Source organism: Mauremys reevesii, linkage group 1, assembly GCF_016161935.1.
Source record: "Mauremys reevesii isolate NIE-2019 linkage group 1, ASM1616193v1, whole genome shotgun sequence".
NCBI lineage: Eukaryota > Metazoa > Chordata > Testudines > Geoemydidae > Mauremys > Mauremys reevesii.
In genome coordinates, this window is record NC_052623.1 from 201,432,851 (window position 1) to 201,459,204 (window position 26,354).

The following is a 26,354-nucleotide window of genomic DNA, read 5'->3' on the forward strand; positions in this document are numbered from 1 at the left end:
GAATTAAGAGACCCGGGTTCTAATGTGTCACTGATTCATTGTGTGACCTTGGGTGCGTCGCTTTACACTTCAGAGCTCCAGTTTCCCTATCTGTAAAATGGGAGTAATAATTCTGAGCCACCTTTGTAGAGTGCTTTGAAATCTAAAGAATATGCATTGTCCAAACCCATCTCCTTTTATAACTAAATCAGAATTTGAGATAAATCATACCTTCCTAGGTGTGAGGATTACTGGATGATAATGACAGGTTTCAGAGTAGCAGCCGTGTTAGTCTGTATCCGCAAAAAGAACAGGAGTACTTGTGGCACCTTAGAGACTAACAAATTTATTTCAGCATAAGCTTTCGTGGGCTACAGCTCACTTCTTCAGATGCATAGAATGGAACACGCAGACAGGAGTTATTTATACATACAGAGAACATGAAAAGGTGAAAGTATGCATGCCAACTGGAAGAGTCCAATCAATTGAGATGAGCTCCTGCTGACGATAGCTCATCTCAGTTGATTGAACTCTTCCAGTTGGTATGCGTACTTCCACCTTTTCATGTTCTCTGTATGTATAAATATCTCCTGTCTGTGTGTTCCATTCTATGCATCTGAAGAAGTGAGCTGTAGCCCACGAAAGCTTATGCTAAAATAAATTTGTTAGTCTCAAAGGTGCCACAAGTACTCCTGGATGATCATGATAATTTACAGGAGGTTCAATAGGTCAGCCAGAAATTTAAATACTGGGGAATGTGTGTATATATATCAGTTAATTTGGGAAATGAAATGCATCATTTGTTAATTGTCTAAGAGTAAAATTATGCTGTGTGTGAGTATGACTTTAGATATCTAATATAATCAGAAAGTAATGAGCACTCTGAGAACCAGCAGAATGTCAAGAGAGTAACAGATCTACCTTCTGTTTGGGCAACGAACAAGAGTTTTCTTTGGAGATATTGTCAGTAAATGTTAGTTTTATTAACCTCAAATATTGAAATTCTGAGATTGTGAAGTTGCTTTTTTAGTTCAAACTACCCAGAAACCCACTGGCAGAAGATGAAAAAGCAGGTGAGAACTTGAGGATTGAGACAGGATTTTTCAAAAACTAAACAGGAAAGCCAACCAGTGGAAAGTATGGATATTGGCTGAATAGATCACATCCAGTCGTGCCTTGCAAGTTTTTGTTGAAAATTAGGGATGACCAACCAACACTGAGGGTCAAATTGTATTTTTTTAGTCACTAAATCCTTTTTGGGAGGTAAGGATGGAGGCATGCAGCAGTGGGAGTACCCAGAAGAATTCTATTTGACTCAGTCACTCTCAGATGTAAACATGCTCTATACTTGGGGGAAACAGGCCTGAGAACACAAAACCCAGATCTGGATTTTGAACTTCCTGAAGTTCAGAGTCAATTGGATTCAGGGTTTTGGTTTGAGCCATTTCCAGTTTGTGGATCTGTATGTGATTGAGTGGCAATGTAACTCAGTGTAGAGGACTGAAGTCAGGTGGGGTCATTCTTAATGAAATACACTGAAGATGAATATATTGTTCTCCTCCTAACTCTCCTTGCAGCTGCTCTTCTCTCTCCTCAGAAGAAAGAGGCTCCTCCTACAATTCCTCATGACCTCTGCCCCCACACCTCTATTCCAGTGCCACTGCTTCCTCCACACCAGTTCCCTCTGCTCCTTCAAAAAAAAGTGCTTAAGTGGTACATAGACCTTGTGTTTCCCCTCTGCATAGAGATGAATTTCATCCTAAAGTAGTGGCTACAGCTTAGACAGTGGAGAAAATTGCAGTGGTTTTTGCTGAGACTAGATTTGTTATTGTTTCATGCATTGTTACCAAATACCATATACATTAGCAGAAGATGTTTATAATCATATTAGTTCTTGACAACAAGTGTTCTGAAGAAGGGTCTTTTTAGCCTGAAAGCATAGAATTTTATTTATCCAATATAATGTTGCATTAACTTTTTATATATATTGTGACAAAGTTGCTCCTCTGCCTTGTTGGGTCCTGCGCTTATTGGCTGATTTGCTCACCTCACAGATTCACAGCAGCCCTCAGTTTCGCTACTTTTGTAGTGACTCAAATCTGCCGTTCACTCAGCTAACCTCATCACTGTCCAGCATGGGGAAAGGGAGAAGAACAATCCCCGCACTCTGCTGACCCACCTAGTGGGTCAGGGGACAGGCCAGGGACCTTCTCCTCTGGTGGGACCCATAGTCCAAGTAAATGCCTCTAATATCAAACAGGGAGTTGGAGGGATGGGGGGAACCCGGGCCTGCCCTCTACTCCAGGTTCCAGCTCAGGGCCCTGTGGATAGCAACTATCTACAGTGTTTCCTGTGACAGCTACAATTCCCTGGGCTACTTCCCCATGGCCTCCTCCCAACACCTTCTTTATCCTCACCACAGGACCTTCCTCCTGATGCTTGATGACGCTTGTACTCCTCGGTCCTCCAGCAGTATGTCTACTCACTCTCAGTTCCTTGCACACTTCTTGCTCCCAGCATCTCACACACACCTCACTGACTGAAGTGAGGTCCTTTTTAAACCAGGTGCCCTGATTAGCCTGCCTGTCCTAATTGATTCTAGTAGTTTCTTAATTGGCTCCAGGTGTCCTAATTAGCCTGTCTGCCATAATTGGTTCCAGCAATTTTCTGATTGTTCTGGAGCAGACCATTATCTTACTCAGGAAACAGAGATCTGCTTAATCTGGGGCTAATGTATCTACTTTCGATCACTCTCCTGTAGCCATCTGGCCTGACCCTGTCACTACATACATACATACGTACATAAAAATAGCAGAAGATCCTGTTGAAAGGGAAGTAGCAGTGAGAATGGAACAAATTAATCTGTGTGGGATGAATCACTCGATAATTGTCCTGTTCCCTCTGAAGCATCTAGCATTTGACCCTGTCAGAAAACAGAATACTAGGCTAGATGGACCATTAGTCTGACTCAGTATGGCTATTCTTATGTTCTCTAGTAAGAGCGCCAGATCTGTGGCTGGTATAAATCAGCATAGTTCCACTGAAGTCAAGTAACCACTATCATTTCTTCTTCTAAATTTAGGGAAAACCTGGGGTGGAATCCTGGTCTGATATATTATTTTGCATTGAAATCATGGAGGTTTGCAGTTTCACATTGGTGTCTGCAAGGAGTCAGTGGAGCTAAGCTGGCTTACACTAGCTGAAGTTGTGGCCCAATCAGAGCTAAGTGCAAAGTATTCTGTTATTAGTAAGCATCATAAGAGAATACAAAGCTGTTAAAGGTACTTTGAGAAGATAATCATTATGAGATATGGGCCCAAATCAGAATCCTGCATCCAAACATCCTCCCACATTTTGAAGCACGCCCAGATCCAGATTTGAATGTTGTGGCTTGGGCCTGTCATAGGATGTTTGGTCCCTTTAAGAGGGAGCAGGGTCCAGTATACCTGTGACTGATTAGTTTCCTTCTAATGGCGCTTAAAAGGGGGCACCTGAGAACCTAGAGGGGCAGAGACTGGGTGAGTGGGAGATCTGGAAAACTGCCTGAGGGCAGACTTAAAGGGCAAGTGACAGTTAGCCAGGAGAGACAGGGAAGCTGAAGAGAGCTGAAAGGAATGCAGGGAAGGAGACTGCCAGAGGTGCTAGTCTGCTGACTTTACCAAACTGGAGGGCCAATGCAGGGAGGCTGTAAAGGGCTAAAAGGTAAGAGACCAGTGGAGAGGCTAGCCTGTTGACCTTCCTGAGACAGAAAGCCTGTGCTGGGAGGTTGAAAAGGGCCGAGGGCTAGGAGGGGCTAGCGTGATGATCTTCATGATCTGGAGAGCCAGAGCCAGGAGCCTGAAAAGACATGAGTCATTGCATTGTGTTTGGGTAGAAAACTCATGAGACCAGTCACACTCAGGTGGATGGTCTAGAGACTGGGGCCCTGGAACCCAGGGCAGAAAGGAACTGGGAACAGAGGGTGTGTGACCTGAAGTCATGTCCTTCGTAGGGGAATGGAAGTCACTGTGTTTTTCTATGTTTCACTGTGGGAACTGGGAGAATGGTTTTCCCACACGTATTCTGCAGAATATTGTGTGTGCCATGCATAAATTATGCCCAGGGGTGGGACTTTGAACGGGACAGTGAGTGAGACTGTGCTCTTTTTAAGGCTGGACTGAGGGGAAACTGAAGCGGGTGGGTGTGTCATACCACAGCCTGTCTCTGGAGCAGCTGCTTTATGACAGGTCCCATCTGTAATGATAACTGATGACTTTGGGATCATTTTGGCTTGGGTTTATTATCACATGCTCAGCAAGATTGTACCTGTCCTGAGTACTATAGCGCTACAGCGGCCACTCAAGACAGCTGCCATAAGATTGCCTAGAAGATTTAACTGGAACCAGTCTGCTATTGGTCAGCTTGATAAATAATCAGAAAACGTCTCAGGATTAGTTTTAAGATCAGATCCTGTTTCCACTGAAGCCAGTCAGAGTTTTGCCAGGATTAGGCCCATAAATGGTGATCATTGAATAAGAAGTCACTTAAAAAAATTATCCAATTTATACTGTTGGAACAGTACATCTAACACTTAATCTTAATGATAGCTGTTAAATTTATAAAATCTTTGTTTTTAATGTCATGGGCATGTTGGAATTGAATTTGAAATTGATAGTTATTCGACTGTGGTTTTCATTTTCAGATACTGTGCTATATTAATTTAGTTGACTTCTTTGACATGTTATCCAAATTAAGTTTAAGTACACAATGTTCTGAGTCATTTGGAAAGTAAATTGTGATAAAACTTTATTGTGATTAATTGTTTTTAACATAACATACTGAGCACATTCAGGAGAACTATTCAGATGGATTGTCCACAAATGTGACAAAATTGCAGTGACTCTCCTCTATCTCATTTTACCAACATTAGCCATTGTGCAGCCAATGGGATATGTAAATGTACCTTCATTTTGTTAGGGGAATGCATATTAAGATTAGTCTACATGTGTCTTAATTGTCAATATGTAAAACAGTTACTCCAAAAATAGTTATGTACCAAGAATATTGATGTTGATCTTTATAGTGCCACTCAACTTTGGGGTTTTTTTAAATCTCTTTACATTACTTGTAAGTAGGGCAATCCTTTATATACAAACTGAATTTTACCCACATTTTGCCTTCAGTAGTCCAAATATGGTGTGTGTTTGGTTCAGTGTATCTCCAGTGGTTCCATATTGGGGATGAACAGACAGTCTTTTCTAGGAGGAAAAAAGAGCTGGCCCTCTACAAGAGTCAGAACATTTAATTTATGTATTGAAAAAGGAAACAAGCTTTTTCTCTATCGTGTTGGGCCCTAGCTTTTCTTGAGTAACCATGGAATCTCACTGCTGTTACCCAGCCCTTGCTCTCACTACCCCTTTCTACCGCTTGTTGCCCCCTTTTTTTGCACCGTGTCTAAAATCAGATTGCCATCTCTTTGGGGCCAGAGCCAATATCTTCTTCCTTGTACTAGAAAGCAACTAGCGCACTTTGAGGTTCAGTAAATGTAACAACAATGAATGATAGGTGTATGTTCTGAGGCTCATGTTTGTTTTAGCTAGAGTTTGAAAATGAGTTTTGTGTGTATGTTTTGTTATGTATACATTTACTTTATTTTCTTTTATTTTGCATGTGACAAAGAAACAGTTCAGAATTTTACCAACTTTCTCATGGGCTCAAATATATCGCTGGAATCCAATATTACAAGGAAAAAGCCAGATTCCGGTAAGATTAATTATGAAGACCATGTCACAGTTCCTCACAAATGAGGTTAGTGATAAAATTGCCTTTTTAGATGACAAAAAACAAAACAAAACAACACTATGTCTACTGAAGTAGATAAAATAGGATCTCTCATTTCTCATCAGAAAAATATGTCCTCATGGCTCAGGAGACTGGTGATAGAATAAAGAAATTTACACTTCTAGATCATTAGTTCATATCCAGCCCAGGTTGCTGGGGACCAAATGTTGTTACCATCTGATGGTTGTTTGGCAAGCTATGTGGTGAAGCTGTGTGGTCAAGAAGCCACATTACAAAAACACCATCACAGTTGGTACTGATTGGCACTCTTGTTGAGAGACCCATGGATGGAATGGGTCTAAATGAGACAAAATTACCATCTAACCCATAAGGATACACTCTACAGGCTAAGATTGAGGACAATTAGCAGGGCAATACGAGGAAGCTTGCACTTCCTCTGTATGTGCTGTATCTGTCCAGGGCTGTCAATTTGGCAGTTTTCACAAGAATTAAATTCCCATGAACATTCTACATTTTTTTTAAAGCATTCATATTGTCAAAATAATAAAACAATCACTCTGTTCATGCTTTAATGGGGTTTTTTGTGGCTTATTAGCTTATTAGGAATTGCATGCTTTTAATGAAAAGGAATATATACATGGTATCATTCTGCCTTCATTATAAGAACCCATACTAACTGCTACTTTGGCGTTTTTGTTCACTAGCATTTAATCTGAAGAAAAAATTACCATCTCTCTGAAGCTGTGCATGAATTTACTTTTATGCTCTTACTGATATTTTTAAAGGCTTTTCCTTTTGAATCCTGTCTGATGTTAAAACTTCAAAGAATGTGTGCAAAGAAAAGCCTCCTAAATTAATTATAAACTGGTGTGTTCATAATCCCGAGACAGAACACTGGCACTTAATTTACTTGGGTAAAAAAAGAGAAACAGGGCTTACAAAATCGAGCCATATTGGCCATTCAGTGTAGGGAAGTTTGCACTGCCCATGCTGTACCTGTTCCATTACTAAACTATTTAAATCTTCCTTAAAATTTGTTAAAAATAAAATAATCATTTAGTATTTTTGGGTGACGCCAGCTTTGTGATGAGCAATGATGCAAGGTAGTAACAAAAAATATATACAGTATTGATGGGATTTGGGAATAGGACACTTAATTTGCAGAATTCCAAATGTTCTCAGCTGGTGGTTATCCTTTGGAAGAAAAAATATCCAGTTGTGCCTACAGGAATGTTCTTCTTGACAAAAGTAACTGTGTACACTAAATGAATCTCTGAAGCATTTGTATAACCTGTCAAAGAAAGGAGCGGTTCAAATGGACTGTCTTGGCTGCCTTGCTTTGATGAAGGCATGGTTTAATCCTGCAGGCATACACTTTTCCTGCAGAGAATTTAAGGTCAATATGTAACTTCGTTCAGGATCTCCCTTTCTGTGCTTCTGCTATTCTGAATGCTGAAGCACGTGCCATAAAATTTTGTTTGAGAAGTCAAAATAAAGCTGTTAGCCCTGTTTCTCTTTCTGATTACATGGTTTGTGGTTAAATAGCTAACAGTACTGTCTTGTAATATTTATACAGTAGCTACAGCACCTGGCCGTCGGCATCCTCCCTTAGCTCCTGCCAAGCCCACACAGGTGCGAAGAAAACCGTTGCCTCCAAACACAGTGACTGGTAAACCAGGGAGTGCAGGTATTTCAGCCTTTTCATTTTCAGTTTCAGTTTTAATGCTTTTGGTTGCTGTGATGTGCTGAATAGCCTTAACCCCTGTTGATATCCGTGGGAATTGAGCGCAGTCAGAACTTCACAGGATCAGGTCCATTTTTGTTAGCTAAGGCAAGTTCTGCAAGGTTCCCACTTGAATTTCCTTGGATATCTGTTTTATGCATACAAAGGATGGATCTGATGAAGCGCAGGCTGAATATGACTTGCACTTAAGCTACCCTCCTGAGATGAGCATGTCTAATGCTCTTTTGCCTTCACACATAAGTCCAGTTCCTTCTCTAACCAGATTTCAGTATAATCAGTCCTACTGGTGCAGCTGAAAGCATAATGGAGTGATGCAAGTTAAGTCAATATTTCCTTTTAAAAGAGTTACAGTAGATAATTTTATGACTAATAATAGCATTTACAGTTATCACATGCATGTCTCAGATAGCGGTAATCAAACATCATGCCTCAGGATAGATCTGTAACTGATTATCTGTAAGAATCAGAAAGGAAAAAATGGTGTCCAACATGTGCAGCATTACAGAATTTTCAGGGGAATTCGACCCATAAAAAATCAGGGTTGGGATTTGCAAAGCAGTTCAGTGGATTTAACCACACATCTTCTATTGAAAATTAATGGAAAGAATGTGGCTAAATCCTCTGCTCTCTTTGAAAATTGCAGCTCAGTTATTTACTACTACTACTGGAGGCAGGAAATCAGACCCATCAGACTGATTGTCTGTTCTAGTATGATTAATACTTTTGTGATTCCAGTATTCCTATTTATATAAAAAGAACAGGAGTACTTGTGGCACCTTAGAGGCTAACAAATGTATTTGAGCATAAGCTTTTCTGGGCTAAAACCCACTTCATCGGATGCATGCAATGGAAAATACAGTAGGAAAATATATATACACAGAAAACATGGAAAAATGAGTGTTGCCATACTAACTATAACAAGGGTAATCAGTTAAGGTGGGCTATTAGCAGCAGGAGAAAAAAACCCATCAGGATGGCCCATACCCACAATAAAATATAAAAGTTAAAAAAAATATGAAGATAGTCACTGAACTTTATACAACTACTTCCAAGCAAAACTGTACTTCATGATTTATTATTCTATAAGAATACTAATCCAGGTGACAAGTATCAGAGGTGTAGCCGTGTTAGTCTGGATCTGTAAAAGCAGCAAAGAATCCTGTGGCACCTTATAGACTAACAGACGTTTTGGAGCATGAGCTTTCGTGGGTGAATACCCACTTCGTCGGATGCAAGTCATACCCACTTGCATCCGACGAAGTGGGTATTCACCCACGAAAGCTCATGCTCCAAAACGTCTGTTAGTCTATAAGGTGCCACAGGATTCTTTGCTGCTTTTACTAATCCAGGTGAGTCTCATCTTACGCTGGGGTTACGTTCCGCTGTCAGCGCGTAAAGCGAAAATCGCGTATAGTCAAAATTACCTTGAGTGTAATGGCAGGCGGAATCGCCCGCACTACAGGTACAGTATTTAAATTGCTATTTTTCTCTCTTTTTTTTTTTTGCCAACTGCGCAAAGCTGAATTCGCGCATGTTAAATGCGCGTAAGATGAGACTCACCTGTACTATGCATTATTAGACAATCTTGAGCCTGCATCCAATAACTGTATTGCAATTCTCTAATTCTGTTTAGACCAAATGGCAGAAATACTTCTTATGTTAAACTGTAACATATATCACAAATATTTGCATTTTCTAAAAGTTTGATTTTATTGAAATGAAATCCATTACTACGGACAACATTAGATTTAGTTCTATGGTTTTGTGACTTACTGCAAAATTGTGTTAAATGAAACCTGGGTTATGTTTGTAATAGGTCACTGGCTTACAAATAAAAGAAAGAAATTAAGAATGGTTCAAGCTATATTGCCTTCATTGTTATTTCCAGGGTCTGATGTATTGATACATGCATATTACTTTTTGTGTGAATGTAACTACTCATGAGTGTGAAAGGCTGCTAGGTCTGACTAGAGGCAGGCAAATGTGATGCAAATCTATCCCAGTCAGATCTTCTAATTCACCTCAATTTTTGGCTTCTGATGTTAATTCTAGGGTAGAGATTGCCAGTTGTGCAAGCTGGTGTGCGCTGGGCACTGTGTTCAGCAGAAGAACTCACTTTGTGGAGACATTAACCAGTTTGCCCCAGGTCTCCAGTATTGAAATGTTGGTGTAGCGTCAAACTATTGCATTACCTGTTTCTCCTCTTACCACACACAAGAACAAATGCACATGAAATGTTGTGGGCCTATTTTCCCCCTTGACATAGCAGTAGTTCCAGGTGTGAGTTAATGCTGTTAGTTGATTAATACATTTTTAAATTTATGTTGTAATTGGAACATGTTGTGGCAGTTTCATCCTTGGCGTAATTCCATTGATTTAATGGACTCAGACCAGGGATGAATTGGGTCCAGGTTCTGCTCATTGTTACACTAGTGCAGGGGTCCCCAAACTGTGGGGTGTGCCCTCCTGGGGTGGAGGGGCAACAGAGGAACATTCGTGGACCACATGGTGGGGCCCTGGCCAGCCCCCACAAAGGGCACAGGGAGGGAGCGCCACCCAGCCCCACTCTGCGCTCAACCCAGCTCCGTCCCCATACACAGCTCCAATCCACCCTGTGCTCCACCCCCAGCCCAGCTCTTCCCTCATTCCCTCTCTGCCTCCAGCCCCAGCTCCTCCCCTATCCCTTCAGCCCAAGCTCCTCTGCTGAGGAAGCCTTGATTGTGCAGTAATGGAGGAGAACGCAGATAGATTCCATTGCTGGTAAGTGGGGGCATGACAGGAAAAGTTTGGGCACCAATGCACTCGTGTAAATCTGGAGAGACTTCTTTGATATCCAAGAGTTACTCCACATTTGCACTTTTCTTCATTAAATCTCTGATACATCTACCAGTGTTTCATATTTTCATCCTCTTTTCCCACAACTTAAAGGCCAATTTACATATTAGCTAGTAACTGTCATAGAATCCTGGACTTTAAAGATAGAATAAACCAATTAGCTCATCCAGTCCATCTTTCAGGGCCAGGATTTTCTTCGATCATACATTTCCTAATGTTTTGTCCAGTTTAGTTTTAAATGTCCCAAATCATGAAGCTTCCACCAATTCTCTTCAGAGACTATTCCACAGCCTTAATTAATTATGCATCAATTTTCCCTTTCATAATTTTTCCCCATAGTTCTTTCTTGTACCACCATTGGAAATTCTTATTAGTAACATTTTATATACAAGCTGAATATTACGGGAGGAGTTATTGCTTAGCCATTCAAAATCTCCAAAAAGGAAGTAAGAGATTTCTATAAACATCCTGAAATTTAATGGCAAGAATGAAAGCCTTAATGGAATTTCCGTTTCTGTCCTTACGTCTGATTGACCAAAGCCACTGTCTGTTTGGAAGCGATGTTCTTGTGTATCATACAGAGCTGGGCAAATAACAGATATTTCGCAGTTCAGAAAAATAAAAAATGAATTGTGTTTCAGATCAAATTGAAATTTTTTTATTTAATTTTTGGCAAATTGAAAAGTCAAAGTAAATTTTGTTTTGGGTTGAATGAAGAGTTAGGTTTCTATTTAGAGCATTTTTTTCATGTGTGTATGATGGGATCCTTGGGGTGCAGCCTGGGACTGTGGGACCGCTGTGCCCCCTTAACTCTCTCCAGCCTGGGCTGTCTCTCACAATGCCTTGCTAGTGATCAGCAGCAAACCCCTCCAGGTGCTGTTATCACTCAGCACAACTGCACGTGGAGACCCCACGCCCAGCTATATTGCATGAATACTCCCAGAGCCACTCATGAACCACACAGAAAAAGGCATCAGAGCCAAATCTCTCCAGGTCCCAGCACCGTACCTCGGGAATACACCGTCTTACACTGCTCAAGATGGGCAATGCAAATTTATTAATTGGCTCACCACTTCATCAATGGAAAGTGGATATACACCAGCCTTTGCAAAACCTGAGCAGATTTACCACACACTTCATACAAACTCACTGGTAAAGATAAACAGTTAAACAAATTTATTGACTATAAAAGGTAGATTTTAAGTGATAGGCAAAAAGTCAGAGTTAGTTACCAAAAGAAATAAAATATAAGCACGCAGTGTAAACTCTCAACCCCATAAGACTGGGCAACAACTGGGCTAGACTAAGCAGTTTTTCTCACCCCACTGGATATTGCAGTCCATAGTATACAGATTTCACCCTTAAAATCTGGGCCAGTCCCCTCAGTTGGAGTCTTCAGTCTTCTTCTCAGTGTCTTTGTTGCTTGCAACATAGGTAGGGGCAGGAAAAAGGCACAGCATGTGGCCACTGTGTCTGTGTCAGTCCCATGTGCTTGGGGAACACAAGTCCAAGCATGTCTAAGTGCATTGCCTAGTCTCCAGGCAAGGTTGAACAATTCCCCCGGTGAGGCCTCATGCAGGTGAGTCATTGCGTTGTAGCTCCCTTGCTGGACAATACTTGTTGATGGGTGGATTGATACCCTGCTCGGGTGTTGGTTACTTTCCTTGCTGTTGCCTCAAGGGAGCTAATATCTGGCTGATTACAGCATGTTTTAGTGACAACCATACAACACAATTAACATAACTTTATATGCATTAATGATATACATATATGGATAGAGAAATGACTTTTAGTAGATCATAACCTTTCCCCTGATACCTTACAAGGCATGCTTTATATGTAAGATCACGATTATATAAAAATGAGGATTATGGGGGCTCCAGGATGTCCCCCAAGGTATAGAATGTTACAGTGTGTCTATAAAATTATAGGAAGTTTTGAAATGAAATCATTTTGAACCAAAAAAAGTGAATGTTTCTTTTTGAGGGATTTGTTTCTTTGTTTTTACTGTAAATTTGGCAAAATTGATATGAATTTGCAAAATGTTTCAGTGTTGGCAAATCTGCATTTATCAACAAAAAATGTTTTGTTTGAAAAGTATTGACTATCTCTAGTGTCATGATAAGCAGGGAGCAGGCCTAAATTATATAGTATTTGAACTCTTTGAGATTTGCTATGCAATATTTGTTAGAAAATATCTGACCTTTTTCAAATTTAATTTTGGACTTCCACTTACTTTTTTAAAACAAACTACAGTAGAACCGCAGAGTTACAAACACCTCAGTAATGGAGGTTGTTCATAACTCTGAAATGTTCGTAACTATGAACAAAACGTTATGGTTGTTCTTTCAAAAGTTTACAACTGAACATTGACTTAATACAGATTTGAAACTTTACTATGCAGAAGAAAAATGTTGTCCCCCCCCCTTTTTTTTTTTGTAGTTTACATTTAGCACAGTACTGTATTGCCTTTTGGGGGTGGGAGGGTCTCTGCTGCTGCATGGTTGCGTATTTCCGATTCCAAATGAGGTGTGTGGTTGACTGGTCAGTTTGTAATTCTGGTGTTTGTAACTCTGATGTTCTACTGTAGAAATATTTTGCCACAAACCACCCACCTCTTCAAATACTTGTCTTCATCATTTAATTGATACCAGATAGGGTGACCAGACGTCCCAATTTTATCGGGACTGTCCCGATATTTGCTTGTTTGTCCCGCATCCTGACCGATGTTCAGTCAGGACACGGGACAAACAAGCAATTTTGCCCTCCGCTCCAGTGCACAGGCGGAGCCCGGAGGGGCTCTCGCCCCGCCCCGACTCCGACCCCTCCTTCCCCCATTGGATCCCTCCCCAAATCCCCGCCCCCAGCCCCGGAGACGCCCCTCCATGTGCAGCAGCCTGGGTAGCCCTAAATTGCACATGGGCCATGACTGGGGCCAGGAGCGCAGCATGGAGGCTGCTCCAGCCCTGCAGCCTGCGGGGCAGCGCGGTGGGTCCGGGGGCAGTGCGGAGCAGGCAGGACCCAGGTGGGCAGCGTGGGGGCGTGGAGCGGAGAGGGGCTGCAGGGGTGAATGTCCCAGGCGGGGCAGAGCGGAGCAGTTCATGCTGCTGCAGGGCCAGAGCGATGGAGCCCGGGAGTGGCTGGTCTGGGAGCTGCAGGAGGGGCCCGGTCGAGCGCAGTGTGGGGGTGTGGGCCAGAGACACACGTGGGGCGGAGGGGGCTGCGGGGGCGAGTGTCCCAGGCAGAGCGGAGCAGCCCCTGCTGCTGCGGGGCCGGGGCGATGGAGCCCGGAAGAGGCTGGGCCAGGAGTTCTAGGAGGGGCCCGGTCAAGCGCAGCGGCAGGAGGGCGGGGCAGTACCTGCAGGGGCATCCCCGGGTCCGGCCTGGGGAACCGGCTCCCTGTACTCGCCCATGGGTGGGGTGGGGAGGCAGCAGCTTTCCACGCAGGGACTCCGACGGGGCTTCACCTCCCGCCACATGCACGCCACCCCACAGGGCGGGCTGTAGGGAAAACCCACCCCGGGGTGGAGGCAGTGGCAGCCCTGTTCATTCCCCTGTGGGACCCGAGCAGGACTGAGGGGCTGGGGCCTGCTCCTCCCACTCTGGGGCCGCCCGCGGGATTGCACCAGCTGGGCACCTTCTCCTATAGGGGGAGGTGGAGACAAGGCGAGCTGGTGCAGGGGGGCGGGAGAAGCTCCGGCGGCTTTTTTTTCTCCACCGCCCCCACCCCGTGTCCCGATATTTCAACTCAGTTTTGTCATCTGGTCACCCTAATACCAGGAGAAAATAAAAACAATATCCCATGATCTAAAATAATTAAAAATGGCAAGTAATTTAGTCATTTATTTTCAATGGAGAATAATAGCACTACTCATCAACGCCTTCTCAAGATCGATATTGCTTACTATAATAATAAGCCAGCCTACCCAATTTCTGGGCCCATTGTGCTATAGATTGTACAAAATGTTGGGCAGAACTAATGAAAGTCATGCTGTTTGTCTTGAATGGATTTAGAACTGCCCTAGGAAATACTGTAACAAACTTTTTAGGGTTCCATTGTTCAGCAGTGTAAATTCAGCTGTAATTAGGACAACCCTTGCTGGCTGTCTCTGTTTACATCCATAATCCTCCTTCATACTATGGACTTGGTAATGTGCCCACCATGTTGAGTATGCAAGTGAAAGGAACTTAAAAACAGTATTATAGTGGAAGAGTCCAAGTCTCAGTTACTGAATTTAGCTCTCTCATCATGTACCTTCTTCCACATAGGAATTGCCTTGAAGTCACGAGCTCCACCTTCTCCCACGACTATTGTAGCTAAATCTACTGGACCAACCATATCTCTGAAGATGGAAACGCCAAGAAAGAAGCCAACAGTTTCTGCTTCTCCAGAGGACTATGGTAAGCATGTTAGGAGCAGTTTTGTTTTATCTTTGTTTGTTTTTATCTAAAGTTCAGGGAGCTCCTGTATTAAAGTTCCATGCAATTCAGCTACTTGATTGTATCAGTCACTTAAATTTTTGTTGCATCCCTTCCCCAAACACTTGTGTTTATGTTATCTATTTAATATAAGGTCCTTTGGCCTGGTTCTGATTCTGATCTCACTTACACCACTTCTGCACTAGTGTAACGCCATTGAATTCAACTGACTTACTCCTGATTTGCATCTATGTGAGATCAGAATAAGGCCCTTTGTCTTCTGAGAAGTCTGTATATACCTCACACACTTTTGATACTTACTATAGAGGCCACTTGAACTGTGTTGAGGAACCACAAGATGTATATATCCACCTAGTTACTCTGATAATCCAGCCCCTCTGCATATAAGAAGTAATATGAGATGGGTACATGCCACTAGATCTGGTTTTTAAACTCATCTGAGTTTGGGAAAATAAGAGCTGCTTCACTTGGAAAGTTGTATAAAGCACGAGTGTAGGCTGCAATAACTTAGGGACCCGAGATTAAAAAGAGACAGATGCAGAGTGCTTTTCTTAATTTTATATAATGTAATATAAAATATTTATTCAAACCTCTTCAGATTTATCAGGCTGAAATATACCTTTGAATGATTTCCCACTTGTGACTGCCATGGTGCCATATGCTTTGATGGAAGCAGGGTTGACGTCTAAGTGCAGAATTTGGTCCATTTTGTTTGCCATAATTAATATTTAATTATGAAATATTAACTTCATGGGTCCTATTCTGCTTTTTCATGTACTTCCACTGGCTTCCAGCATACTTGCACTTCACTTTTATTGATTTTAATGGGAGTTGCATGCTGGGAAGATAGAATTTGGCCCATGTTTGCCATTTTGATTGTGGAAGCTCTACTGAATCAATGTAATAGTCTTATGTGCTTATGGAGACTGAGCCAGACCATGACTTAAAAGGTGGAGAGTCAATGTGATGCAAAAAAATGCTTTGTTGGAGCTTTAAAGAGGAGTGTGGATATTCTGCATGGGCTGGATTCAACAGGAATAATGAGCTCAGTCATTTGGGTAATGATTATCCTGGTTTTGGCAGAGAAGCTAGGCTTTTATTTTCCATCACAGACAAGTTCAGGTGACTACTAGGAGAAAGCAAAAATGACAGCAAGCATGCTCCACAGAGAGGTAATTTAGAATGGCAGATGAAATATGAGGTGTTGTCATTTTTATATTGTAACTTGTTGCTTTTCTGAGAATTTTATTGTGACTGTGTCTTCCTCAGTTAATACAACTGTCTTCAGCTCGAATCCTACATCAGAGACTGATTCTCTGGGCAAACAACGGTTCACAGGTATGACTGTAATGGCTACATTCCTTGATTATTAAGTCAGTTTTCATATATTTCCCCATCAATATATATCTGTAGAAGTGTTGGACTCATCAGTAGTGCACCTCCTCATGACCAGGAATGGTGTAGCAGTTCTCTCCCACTCTGGCATTCCTTGCCAGTAGCCACTCTGGTCCTCTGGTGGTCCATCTCTTCCCGTGATATGGCTCTTCAGCCAGGTGATGATTTAAGTCCACCTCTTCTATGGTGTAACGGGGCAGGATTCACCCCTGCAGCGCCTCCTGCTGGTCGTCCAGGGAATTAGCATCTCCAGCCTCTGGAGTGCCCTCTGCAGGCCGGTGTCCAGCTTGCTGCTGGGCCTGAGTCCCTCCTGGACCCCGGTGACCCTTTCAGGCCGGGGTGCTGCCCCCTGGCAGTACCCCCACAGATCTGGGTCTCCCCTCCCCTCTATCCCCACCTATGTATCTATGGCTACTGCCAGTCTCAATCTAGCCCCTGGTTCACTGGGGCGGACTGCAGTGTAAATGCCACTCATCACTGGCAAGGGGGGTTTGGACCTGGTGCCTCTGCCTGCCCTTGGGCTGCCCTCTGCAACCCAAGTACCTTTCTTTGGCCTTTAACAAGGCCTGCAGCCTGGGTGGTTTCTAGGCCGGTGCTCTGGCCTTCCCCCAGCAAGACTGCACCAGTCTTGGTACCATGCTTAGCTCCTAGCAGCCAGGCCCATCCCTCTCCACATCTAGAGAGAGAATATCTGTGTGCTCCTGGCCCACTGCCCTCTTATAAGGGCCAGCTGGGCCCTGATTGGGGTGTGGCCACATCTGAGGCTGGTTCCCCAATCAGCCGAGGATTGCTGCTTTTCCTAGCAGCAGCCCTCTCGCAGTCCCAGCCCTCTCCCAGGGCTGATTTCAAGCCCTTCAGGGCAGGAGCAGGTGGCCACCCTGCTACATACGGTAACAGAACAGTCGAGCAATTTATCAGGTCTTCAGACCCAACTCTGGGCCCCATGGTTGTCACTCCCTTTTCTCAGGACTTTCCATCATCCCTCTCCCCTTCTCTGGCTTAATGTCTGCTCAGCAGTGGCTGGTAAGGGAACCTGGGCTGTCCCACTACACCACGTTCTAGCTCAGGGCCCCTGTAACCAGCAGTAAGGAATCCTCCATCCAACTCTTTGCTGTTCTTTCCTTGGACTTCTTCCTTTCTCAGGCCTTCAGCCCCCCAACTCTCTGGGCTCACCCTTCTTTCAGGGCCAGAATCCCCCTCACCAAAATCCCAAAGTAAAAGTAGAATCTTAAACACCATTCTGCCCTCCTCTGGCTCTTTCCACTCTCTGATCCCAGGCCAGGTCTACAATAGGATTTATAGGTGGATTACCAATGCTGGCAGGAGATTCCCTCTCATCAGCATAAGTCGTGTCTAACCTCAAGCAGTACAGCTAGGGGGAGGGATAGCTCAGTGGTTTGAGCATTGGCCTGCTAGACCCAGGGTTGTAAGTTCAATCCTTGAGGGGGCCACTTTGGGTTCTGGGGCAAAAATTGGTCCTGCTACTGAAGGCAGGGGGCTGGACTCAATGACCTTTCAAGGTCCCTTCTAGTTCTAGGAAATTGGTATATCTCCAATTATTACCTTTATTAGCTGTGCCGCTGTAGTGTTCTAAGTGTAGACAAGCCACCAGAGAATAACTGCAGAGCACCTGCCTGTTTTCTTGCAACCCTTTTCTACCACAGCTTCTTGTCTTTATACTAACCCCCATCTCCTCCCCCATCAGTAATTGGTAGAACCCTGCACGGATACAAATTTATGTCCGTGGATATAAATCGGTATCCAGTGAACCGCAGGGCCCTCCCAGGAACTGCAACAGCAAAAGGAGCAGAACGTGGGGCCACTGCTCCCAGGAGCCAGTGCCCCGCTGGCAGCTCCGCCAGTATGGTTGTACCACCCGCAGCCCTGCCCCCATCCCTTCCACACAGCTGTCTGAATCTCCTGTCTGGGGGCGTGTGCACCGCTTGAACACAAGAGCATGACCAGGGACAGCTGCTGGTGAGCCTGGTGACTGGGAGCGGTTCGGCCATGCCGGAGCTGTCAGCGCGGGGCGCTGGCTCCTGAGAGTAGCAGCCCCAAGTTCTGCTCCTTTCATCACTGCGGTTTCCGGAAGATCCCTGCAGTTCCGCGAATACCGATTTATATCCGCATCTGCGGGTATACATTTGTATCCACACAAGGTTCTAGTAACTGGGACTGACCTACCCTCCAGATGGAGCAAAGTACCTTAATTGAGCTCTCGAGCTCCAGTTAACACTTATCCATACCAGTGTGTGGTACACAGCCCATCACAATACCCTGTTTAGTTCCTGCTTTCAAACTTTAAGTGCTTTTTTTTCAGTTACATTTTGGTGGCAGATGAAAGGACTTCAGTGTAGACTACCTAATCATTCTTGACTGGAGGACAGGAAACAAATCTGCCAGAAACCACTTGCCAGCAATTGTGCTAATGCATGCTGTTCATATTCTATTGAAATCATCATGTAATATCCTAATATGCCTTGCAAGCCCACCCATACAGGCTTTTACTATTTATTACCACTGTGCCTCAAGGCAAGCTTTACCCTATGGATTACTCACCCTACCAAGTATTACAGGGCAAACCCATTCTTACAGATAATCCCCACTGCTGCCAGTGTGCCTGATCATAAAAACTATGCTGAGAAGAAAATATGTCAGTCACTGTAATAATTGTCTTTTAAACCAATTGTGCATTTTCTTTCAAATAGAGAGGCACTATCGAGTGTCGAAAAGAAACCTGAAGCATGGGAGTGCAGAGTTACAGTAATAGCTCCCATCTCCTCAGAGGAAGAATTTACTCTCCCAGACTAATCCTGCCTCTTTCCAGTCTATGCATAGAAACTGTTGCATGTGTAATTAAAGCCATATTAATACTCTTATCTCTCTAACCTAATAAAGGTTTCCATTTTAAGGCTAATACACTCTTTATCACCTTCACTAATCTTCTTTTATAATGTCACTACAGAATGCAAAACTCTTGCCTTTTAAGGATGGTTTCAGGGCTTGATCTTGCACCATTGAAATCAATGGAAATTTCCACTTGACTTCAGAAATGGCAGGATCAGGCAGATAATGAGTGCAAGGCCCTGCATTAAACTTGTTACCCTTTTTGTGGAAACGAGACAATTATTGTTATGTATTATAGTAGCTGCTGGAAGCTGCAAACAGGATCATAGAACCATAAAATATAGGGCTGGAAGGGACCTTGAGAGGTCATCAAATCCAACCCAGTGCGCTGAGGCAGGACCAAGTAAACCTACCATCCTTGACAAATGTTTGTCCCACCTGTTCTTAAAAACCTCAAAAATTGGAAATTCCACAAATTCCCTTGGTAACTTATATCACTGCTTAACTAACCTCATAGTAAGAAAGCTTTGCCTAATGTCTAACCTAAATCTCCCTTGTTACAGATTAAGCCAATTGCTTCTACTTCTGCCTTCAGTGGATATGAAGAACCATTGATCACTGTCTTCTTTGTAACATCCTTTGCCATATTCGAAGATTCTTATCAGTTCCCCCCTCGGTCTTGTTTTCTCAACACTAAACATGCCCAGTTTTAACTTTCCTCATAGGTCAGGTTTTCTTAAACTTTTATCATTTCTCTTCTGGGCTTCAATTTGTCCATACTTAAAATGTGGTGCCCAGAACAGGACACAGTACTCCAGTTGGAGCATCACCAGATCCGACTAGAACAAGACAGTTACCTCCCATGTCTTACATATGACACTTCTGTTAATACACCCCAAAACGGTATTAGCCTTTTTCAGAGCTGCATCACATTGTTGACTCGTATTCAATTTGTGATCCACTATAACCCACAGATCCTTTTTGGCAGTACTACTGCCTAGCTAGTTAGTCCCCATTTTGTAGTTGTTCATTTGATTTTTCTTTCCTAAGTGCAGTACTTTGCACTTGTCTTTATTGAATTTCATCTTGGTGAGTTCAGGGCAATTCTCCAATTTGTCGAGGTTGTTTTGAATTCTAATCCTTTCTTCCAAAGTGCCTGCAACCCCTCCCAGCTTGGTGTCATTCACAGATTTTATAAGCCTACTCTCCACTCCCTTATCCAAGTTATTGATGAAAATATTGAATAGTACCAAACCCAGGATAGACCCCTGTAGGACTCCACTAGAGACAAACTCCCAGTTTGATAACAAACCATTATTAGCTACTCTTTGAATATGGGTTTTCAACCAGGTTTTTCATCTAGACCACATATCCCTAGTTTTCTCATGAGAATGTTGTGTGGGATTGCGTCAAAAGCCTGACTAAAATCAAGATGCATCATGTCTACAGCTTCCCTTCTTCCCCCACCATCCACTAGAGCAGTAACCCTGTCAGAGAAGGAAGTTAGGGGGTGTGGCAAGATTTATTCTTGACAAATCCTTGTTGCAGCAGGGCTTCATTCTTCTAGACACTGTAAAAATAGATAACCAAAGTCAGTCCTTTTCCCAGTTTGTGATAGAAACTAATTCACTTGCTCAGAATATTTAGGTGTGTCTTTACCCTGTTGACTCCTATGTAACACTGTCCCTGCAGTTTTGAGTGCCCACTGCCATCATCACTCGTGCAAATGAGAGATGGGTGAAATGAGCACAGCTCCAGGTGTACAAAAATCACACCAACATGTTGGTGTTGGGATGTTTATTATTCTGTCTCTCACATGTAGGCATTAGAGAAGATAAATTACAAAAAATGGGAAAATAATAGTTAAAACATACTCAGAGACTACAATGCGCACACAAAGTATAGATGTGACCGTCACAGAAAGGCATTTGTGTTAGATTTTGGACATGATTTGTCAGGCAGGATTTCCTACTTCATGCACTTAAATAAGTTTTGCCTTGTTTTCAGTGTAGCTGCATTCTGCTGCCCTACCGAGCACTAACTGGGTGATGCTTTCCTCCTAGGGCCTCACGTCAAGTACATACCAAAAAATGACAGTGAGCCATGTTCTATTACAAGGACTCTCAAATACTTCCAAGAAAAGAAGGTTAGAGAACAGGAAAATGTTACTAGCCCTCCACAAAATCCTCCTTCCAACCTCACTGTGGTGACAGTCGAGGGTTGTCCAAGCTTTGTGATACTGAACTGGACAAAACCGGAAAATGACACCGTTACCTGTAAGTTTAATTTCAGTTATCATCTACTACTTCAATATATAACACTGTATGCTCCTTTTTACTTTGTTTGTCATTGTTTTGTGTCCACAGATGAAAGTATCATTTAGATAAAGGGAGCCTGACTCTTCACTGCCGAGCATCTTGTATAACTGTTGACAATTGCAGAAGGTGGGTGTAAAATGCTATCAGATCAGAACTGTGGAGTTCTGCAGACTCACTCTGTATTGATGTCAGTGACTACACAAGATGCAAGACAATGTAGAGTCAGGCCTATATAAGAAGTGTCTTCCCATTATTTATTTCTGCCTCCTCGATGCACTGTAGGTAAGTGGATTCTCTACAGTCTGGTAGGATCTAATAATGGTAATTCAGCTGTTTGACAATAAAAGGGAAAAGCAAGTTATTTAACATTATTATTTAACACTTATGTATAGCACAGTATTGTAGGTGTGCATAGCATTTTACAGCAATAATACAGACATGTTTCTTCTCTTCAGGAGTTTACAGTCTAAGGACCTGATCCAGCAAAGCCTTACGACTAACCAATAAAGTCGATGGGCTTCTACTCGCAGTAATAAGCATCACACCCCAGAGTAGATACTTACAGGATCATCAGGCCCTATAAAAGTTATATCTTTCCTTTGGAAATCTGTAACCCAAGTCAGGTTTTTAGATTTAAAAAATAGTGAGGATAACTTAGCATTCATGTTCATCTTCCCATAAAAAAACAATGTATTTCATTAGTCTAATGGATGATCTTGCATATTGTCATTATTGCTAAGTGAAGGACTCCCTTAGCCTTGATGTACTCACAAGTCTACTGTGGACCCTTAGTCATACTCATTTTACAGATCTGTATAACTAGAGGCAAATTCAGTCTTTTCTTTCAAGAGGAACACATGTAATGATATAAAATAGTCTGCAGTCTGGTGTTTGGGAAAGAGATGAGAGGCCTGCCCTCCTTCTAAAGCTAATATATATCTAGATATAGATATAGATATGTAACACCTCTACCCCGATATAACGCTGTCCTTGGGAGCCAAAAAATATTACTGCATTATAGATGAAACCGCGTTATATCGAACTTGCTTTGATCTGCCGGAGTGTGCAGCCCCGCCCCCCCAGAGCGCTGCTTTACCACGTTACAGCTGAATTCATGTTATATCGGGTCGCGTTATATCAGTGTAGAGGTGTAAAAAGCTTATATCATATAACATAAAGTTAATATATATATTAGCTTGAGAAGAAAGGCCTCTCAAGTGGGAAAAGGCTGGTGCCACCCCTGTGCCTCTGGCAGGCGTGGAGCAGTGTCACGGGGAATTTTGGATAAATGCTGCCCCAAAGTCATTCAGCTTGGGACCGGGACTTGAACTCTGCATTTGGGGATTGTCCTGCCCAATACAGGACAGGTGATAATCTTATGCCTGGGTATGTCAGTAAAAAAGCAGACAGTATGAGAGTCAGAGATAGAGGGAGAAGGCTGAGCCTGCAAGCCGTGTAGGCTGTTTCTCCCAGCTCCGAGATGGGGAATAAACCAGACCCATGTGAACAGTGGCTAGAGAGGTTAATCTTAAATAAGGGAACATACACGTAGGTCTCATTATTTAATCCAGCTCTCTAAGCACTGCGTAACTTTTGGGCAGAATAAATCACATTTGTTTGGAAGAAGCTGTTCCTGTGTTGACAGAAAATGTGTGCTGACCACAGGCTCCCAGAGGGAAACTTGCAGATGGTGAGCCCAGTGAGCCTGCTAAGTAGCACTGTTGGCAACCAGACAGTTGTAACCTAGAGACGCAGTTGGACAGTGGCTGGATCGCGGGATCTCACCACAAAGAGAAGTAGAGATGTGGGTGTCACTTGAAAGGATGTACTGGAGGGACGGGAAAAGGGTCTCAACAAGCTCAGCCTACCCAGGTCCCATTACACTCACAACTCCATAACACTGGATCATTAAACATAGTTTCTTCTTCAAGTGATTGTTCACGTCGATTCCAATTAGGTGTGTGCATGCTGCATGCATGGTCATCGGAAACTTTTTCTCTTAACAGCTCCCGTCGGGTCGGCCAGGGAGCCTCCTGGAGTGGCACCCTCATGGCGCTCAATATATGACCCTGCCAACCCCCTTTCAGTTCCTTTTTACCATCCGTGGCAGCATTGGAACTGTGTTAGCTTGCTTGCCTACAAGTCTTTCCTTAGCCATTCTTAGTTCTTCACAGCTTTCCTTTTGTTTTATTGTTTAGTTTATTGTTTAGTACAATAGCTTTGGTGAGTGGGTCATTCTCCCCGCTCCCTGCCTTGGGCTCCAGGGCATGCCTCAAGCCCAAGTATTTAAATCTTGGGGAGGTCTATGCAAGAAACCTATGCCCAACAGTGACCCTCACGACTCATGGTTGAGGTGTATAGGGAAGGCACATCAGTCCGAGCGCTGCAAGATCTGCAAGGCTTTCAAGCCCAGGACTAGGAAGGAACGTGACTTCCATTTCAGATAACTATTAATGGAAGCCACACTCCGTGCAGCGGCACCTGACTGCCAAGTTCTGAACTCAGTGCGGAGCACCCCAGCATTGGTCCACGAACTGGTACCAAGGAAGGACTCTGGTACTAGAGATCCTCGACAGCAAAGATCCCCAGCACCGCAGCACGGTGTGGCACCCCAGCACCAGTCAACATCCCCAGTGCCCCACATGTGCCATAAGAAGGCCAACAGAGGGCGCTCTTCTCAGAGAGTGAGACCATCCGGGGAGAATTTGCTGCCACAGAGGAAGGACTTAACTTCCAAACAGCAAGATCCTGTTCCATCAACTCCGTCGGCAATGTTGAGTCTGGCAACTGGCGACTCTCCAGCAGGGCACTGCTTGGTGGAGGAGATGGAACCCCTCTCCATTCCAGATACTTTCAAGGCAGCAAGGGAGCTCATAGAAAGTATTGTGCCTCAGCCCATTGCTGTTAGAGACAAGCCCCCGGCACCGCCTAGACGGTGCCATCTAGAGGCATGCTGGCAACGATGAGGCCCTCTTCCTCAGCAGACCGGCACCATTCACGGCACCATTCCCAATCTACTTCACCCCTGGCAACAGTACAAGATAGTAAGATGCAGGGAATGCAATGCTCAGGGTCTTCGCCACCGGTTGCAATCACCCTCTATCGCCCCGCACCATGATACGCCACAGGAGCTGTTCCCCAGCATTGATCTAAGTCAGGGGAAAGCCGATGCCGATCATCTACATGGTCATCGCGGCACCCATCCTTGACTTCCTCTTCTTGGCACCGACCGCCAGCGCAGGGATCCTTGGCACCGCCGTGGTTGTCACACTCTAGATCCTCGGATTCTGTGACCGGCTCCTACTATTCACGGTGCAATATGCGTAGGTCGGACAAGCACGGTAGGCTTCGTCCTGGCAACCACGGTGGCCACCTACTGCACAAGGGCCCTTCTGGACCCCCTGGGCTTATCATCAGGCTCAGGGTACCCCTTCCAGGGTTTCTAGGTCCATTACATTGGGGCATCACCAGGCATAGTCACTTGCAGACAGAACCACCCCTCGTACTACAGAGGTGGCATTATCTAGACCACCCCCACATGCTACAGAGGACACAACGGAAACAGCCCCAGATCCACCCACATCCCAGGTCCCATTAGACCACCTTGCACCATTTGACACCAGTGCTACCCAGGACCAACCTAAGCACATGGTGGTCCATGACAACCGTGTGCCACCACTGGCCTCCTCTTCGTCTCTGCCTGATGAGGCGGTGGCAGGGGCGTCAGCTTCAGGTCCTCCACCCATTGACCACAGGGCCCAGCAGGACCTACTCTGCCGCATCTCCCGTAATATAGGCCTGCAGGCGTAGGAAGTCATTGAGTCAGAGGACCCAGTGGTGGACATTCTTACTCCGGATGTCCTTCCAGAGTGGCGTTGCCAGTAATTAAGACTATTGGCAAGAATTATAATGCTCTATGGAAGACTCCAGCCTCCATTCCACCCATCGCCAGGGGTATGGAAAGAAAATATTTTGTTTCCTCTAAGGGCTATGGATTCTTGTTCTCCCACCCATACCCTTGCTTCCTGGTAGTCCCTATGGTGAATGAAAAGGAGCGTCAGGAACAACAGGCATCAGCTCCCAAGACCAAGGAGGCCAAATGGATGGACCTCTTTGGCAGGAAAGTTTATGCTGCAGGGGTCTACAGCTGAGAATAGCTAACCAGCAAGCTATCCTTAGCAGGTATAATTTCAACTCATGGGACTCCATGTCAAAATATAAGGAGTTACTTCCCACTTAGTCAAAAGCTGAGTTCTCGGCTCTGTTTGAGGAGGGGAAGGGAGTTGCCAGGACATCTCTGCAGGCCTCACTCAACTCGGCCGACTTCGCTGCACATACCATCACCTCGGGGGTGGTCATGAGGAGAACAGTTTGGCTCCAAGTATCTGGGCTCCCACCAAAAGTTCAGCAGACCCGGCAGGGCCTTCCCTTTGAGGGTGCAGGGCTGTTTACAGACCAGACAGATGCAAGACTTCACAGCGTTAAGGATTCTAGGGCAATGATGAAATCTCTGGGGATGCACACACCTGCTACCCAGAGAAAGCCTTTCAAGCCTCAGCCTGTGCAGCAGCAGAAGCAATACCAACCCCGCCCGAGGCAGGATACATACCGCCGTAGGGGCAGGAATTCCAGGCATAGGCCTTCCAACCCTCCCACAGACCAAGGGCAGGACCCAGCCAAGCTATTGTCGGGACCCAAGCAAAGGTTTTGGGGAGATGCCCGAGGACAGCGTACCAGCCACAATTATGGATCCTTCCTCCTGTTTTTTGAACCATCTATCCCACTTCTACCATGTGTGGTCCCAAATAACGTCGGACCACTGGGTCATACAGTCGAAGTGGGATTTTCTCTCCAATACTGCTCCTCCCCTCCCTCCCACCCTCCTTCCTCGTCCCTCTTCAGGGACTCCTCTCACAAGCAACAACTTATCCAGGAGGTGCAGGCGCTCCTCGCCATGGGAGTGGTGGAGAAGGTTCCTCGGGAGCTAAGGGACAAGGATTCTACTCCCGATAGTT

General features: G+C 44.3%; 1 protein-coding gene across 32 annotated transcripts in view; it reads left to right on the forward strand.

Moving 5' to 3' along the window:
- LOC120403210 (ABI family member 3 binding protein) overlaps positions 1-26,354 on the forward strand; it is a 315,866-nt gene that overhangs the window by 258,110 nt on the left and 31,402 nt on the right. For all 32 annotated transcript variants that reach the window (XM_039534071.1, XM_039534129.1, XM_039534193.1 and 29 more), the window contains 5 exons: positions 5,638-5,721; positions 7,337-7,447; positions 14,609-14,740; positions 16,049-16,117; positions 21,085-21,297. In XM_039534071.1, the coding sequence (XP_039390005.1) occupies positions 5,638-5,721; positions 7,337-7,447; positions 14,609-14,740; positions 16,049-16,117; positions 21,085-21,297 (609 nt within the window). The remainder of the gene's footprint in view (positions 1-5,637; positions 5,722-7,336; positions 7,448-14,608; positions 14,741-16,048; positions 16,118-21,084; positions 21,298-26,354) is intronic.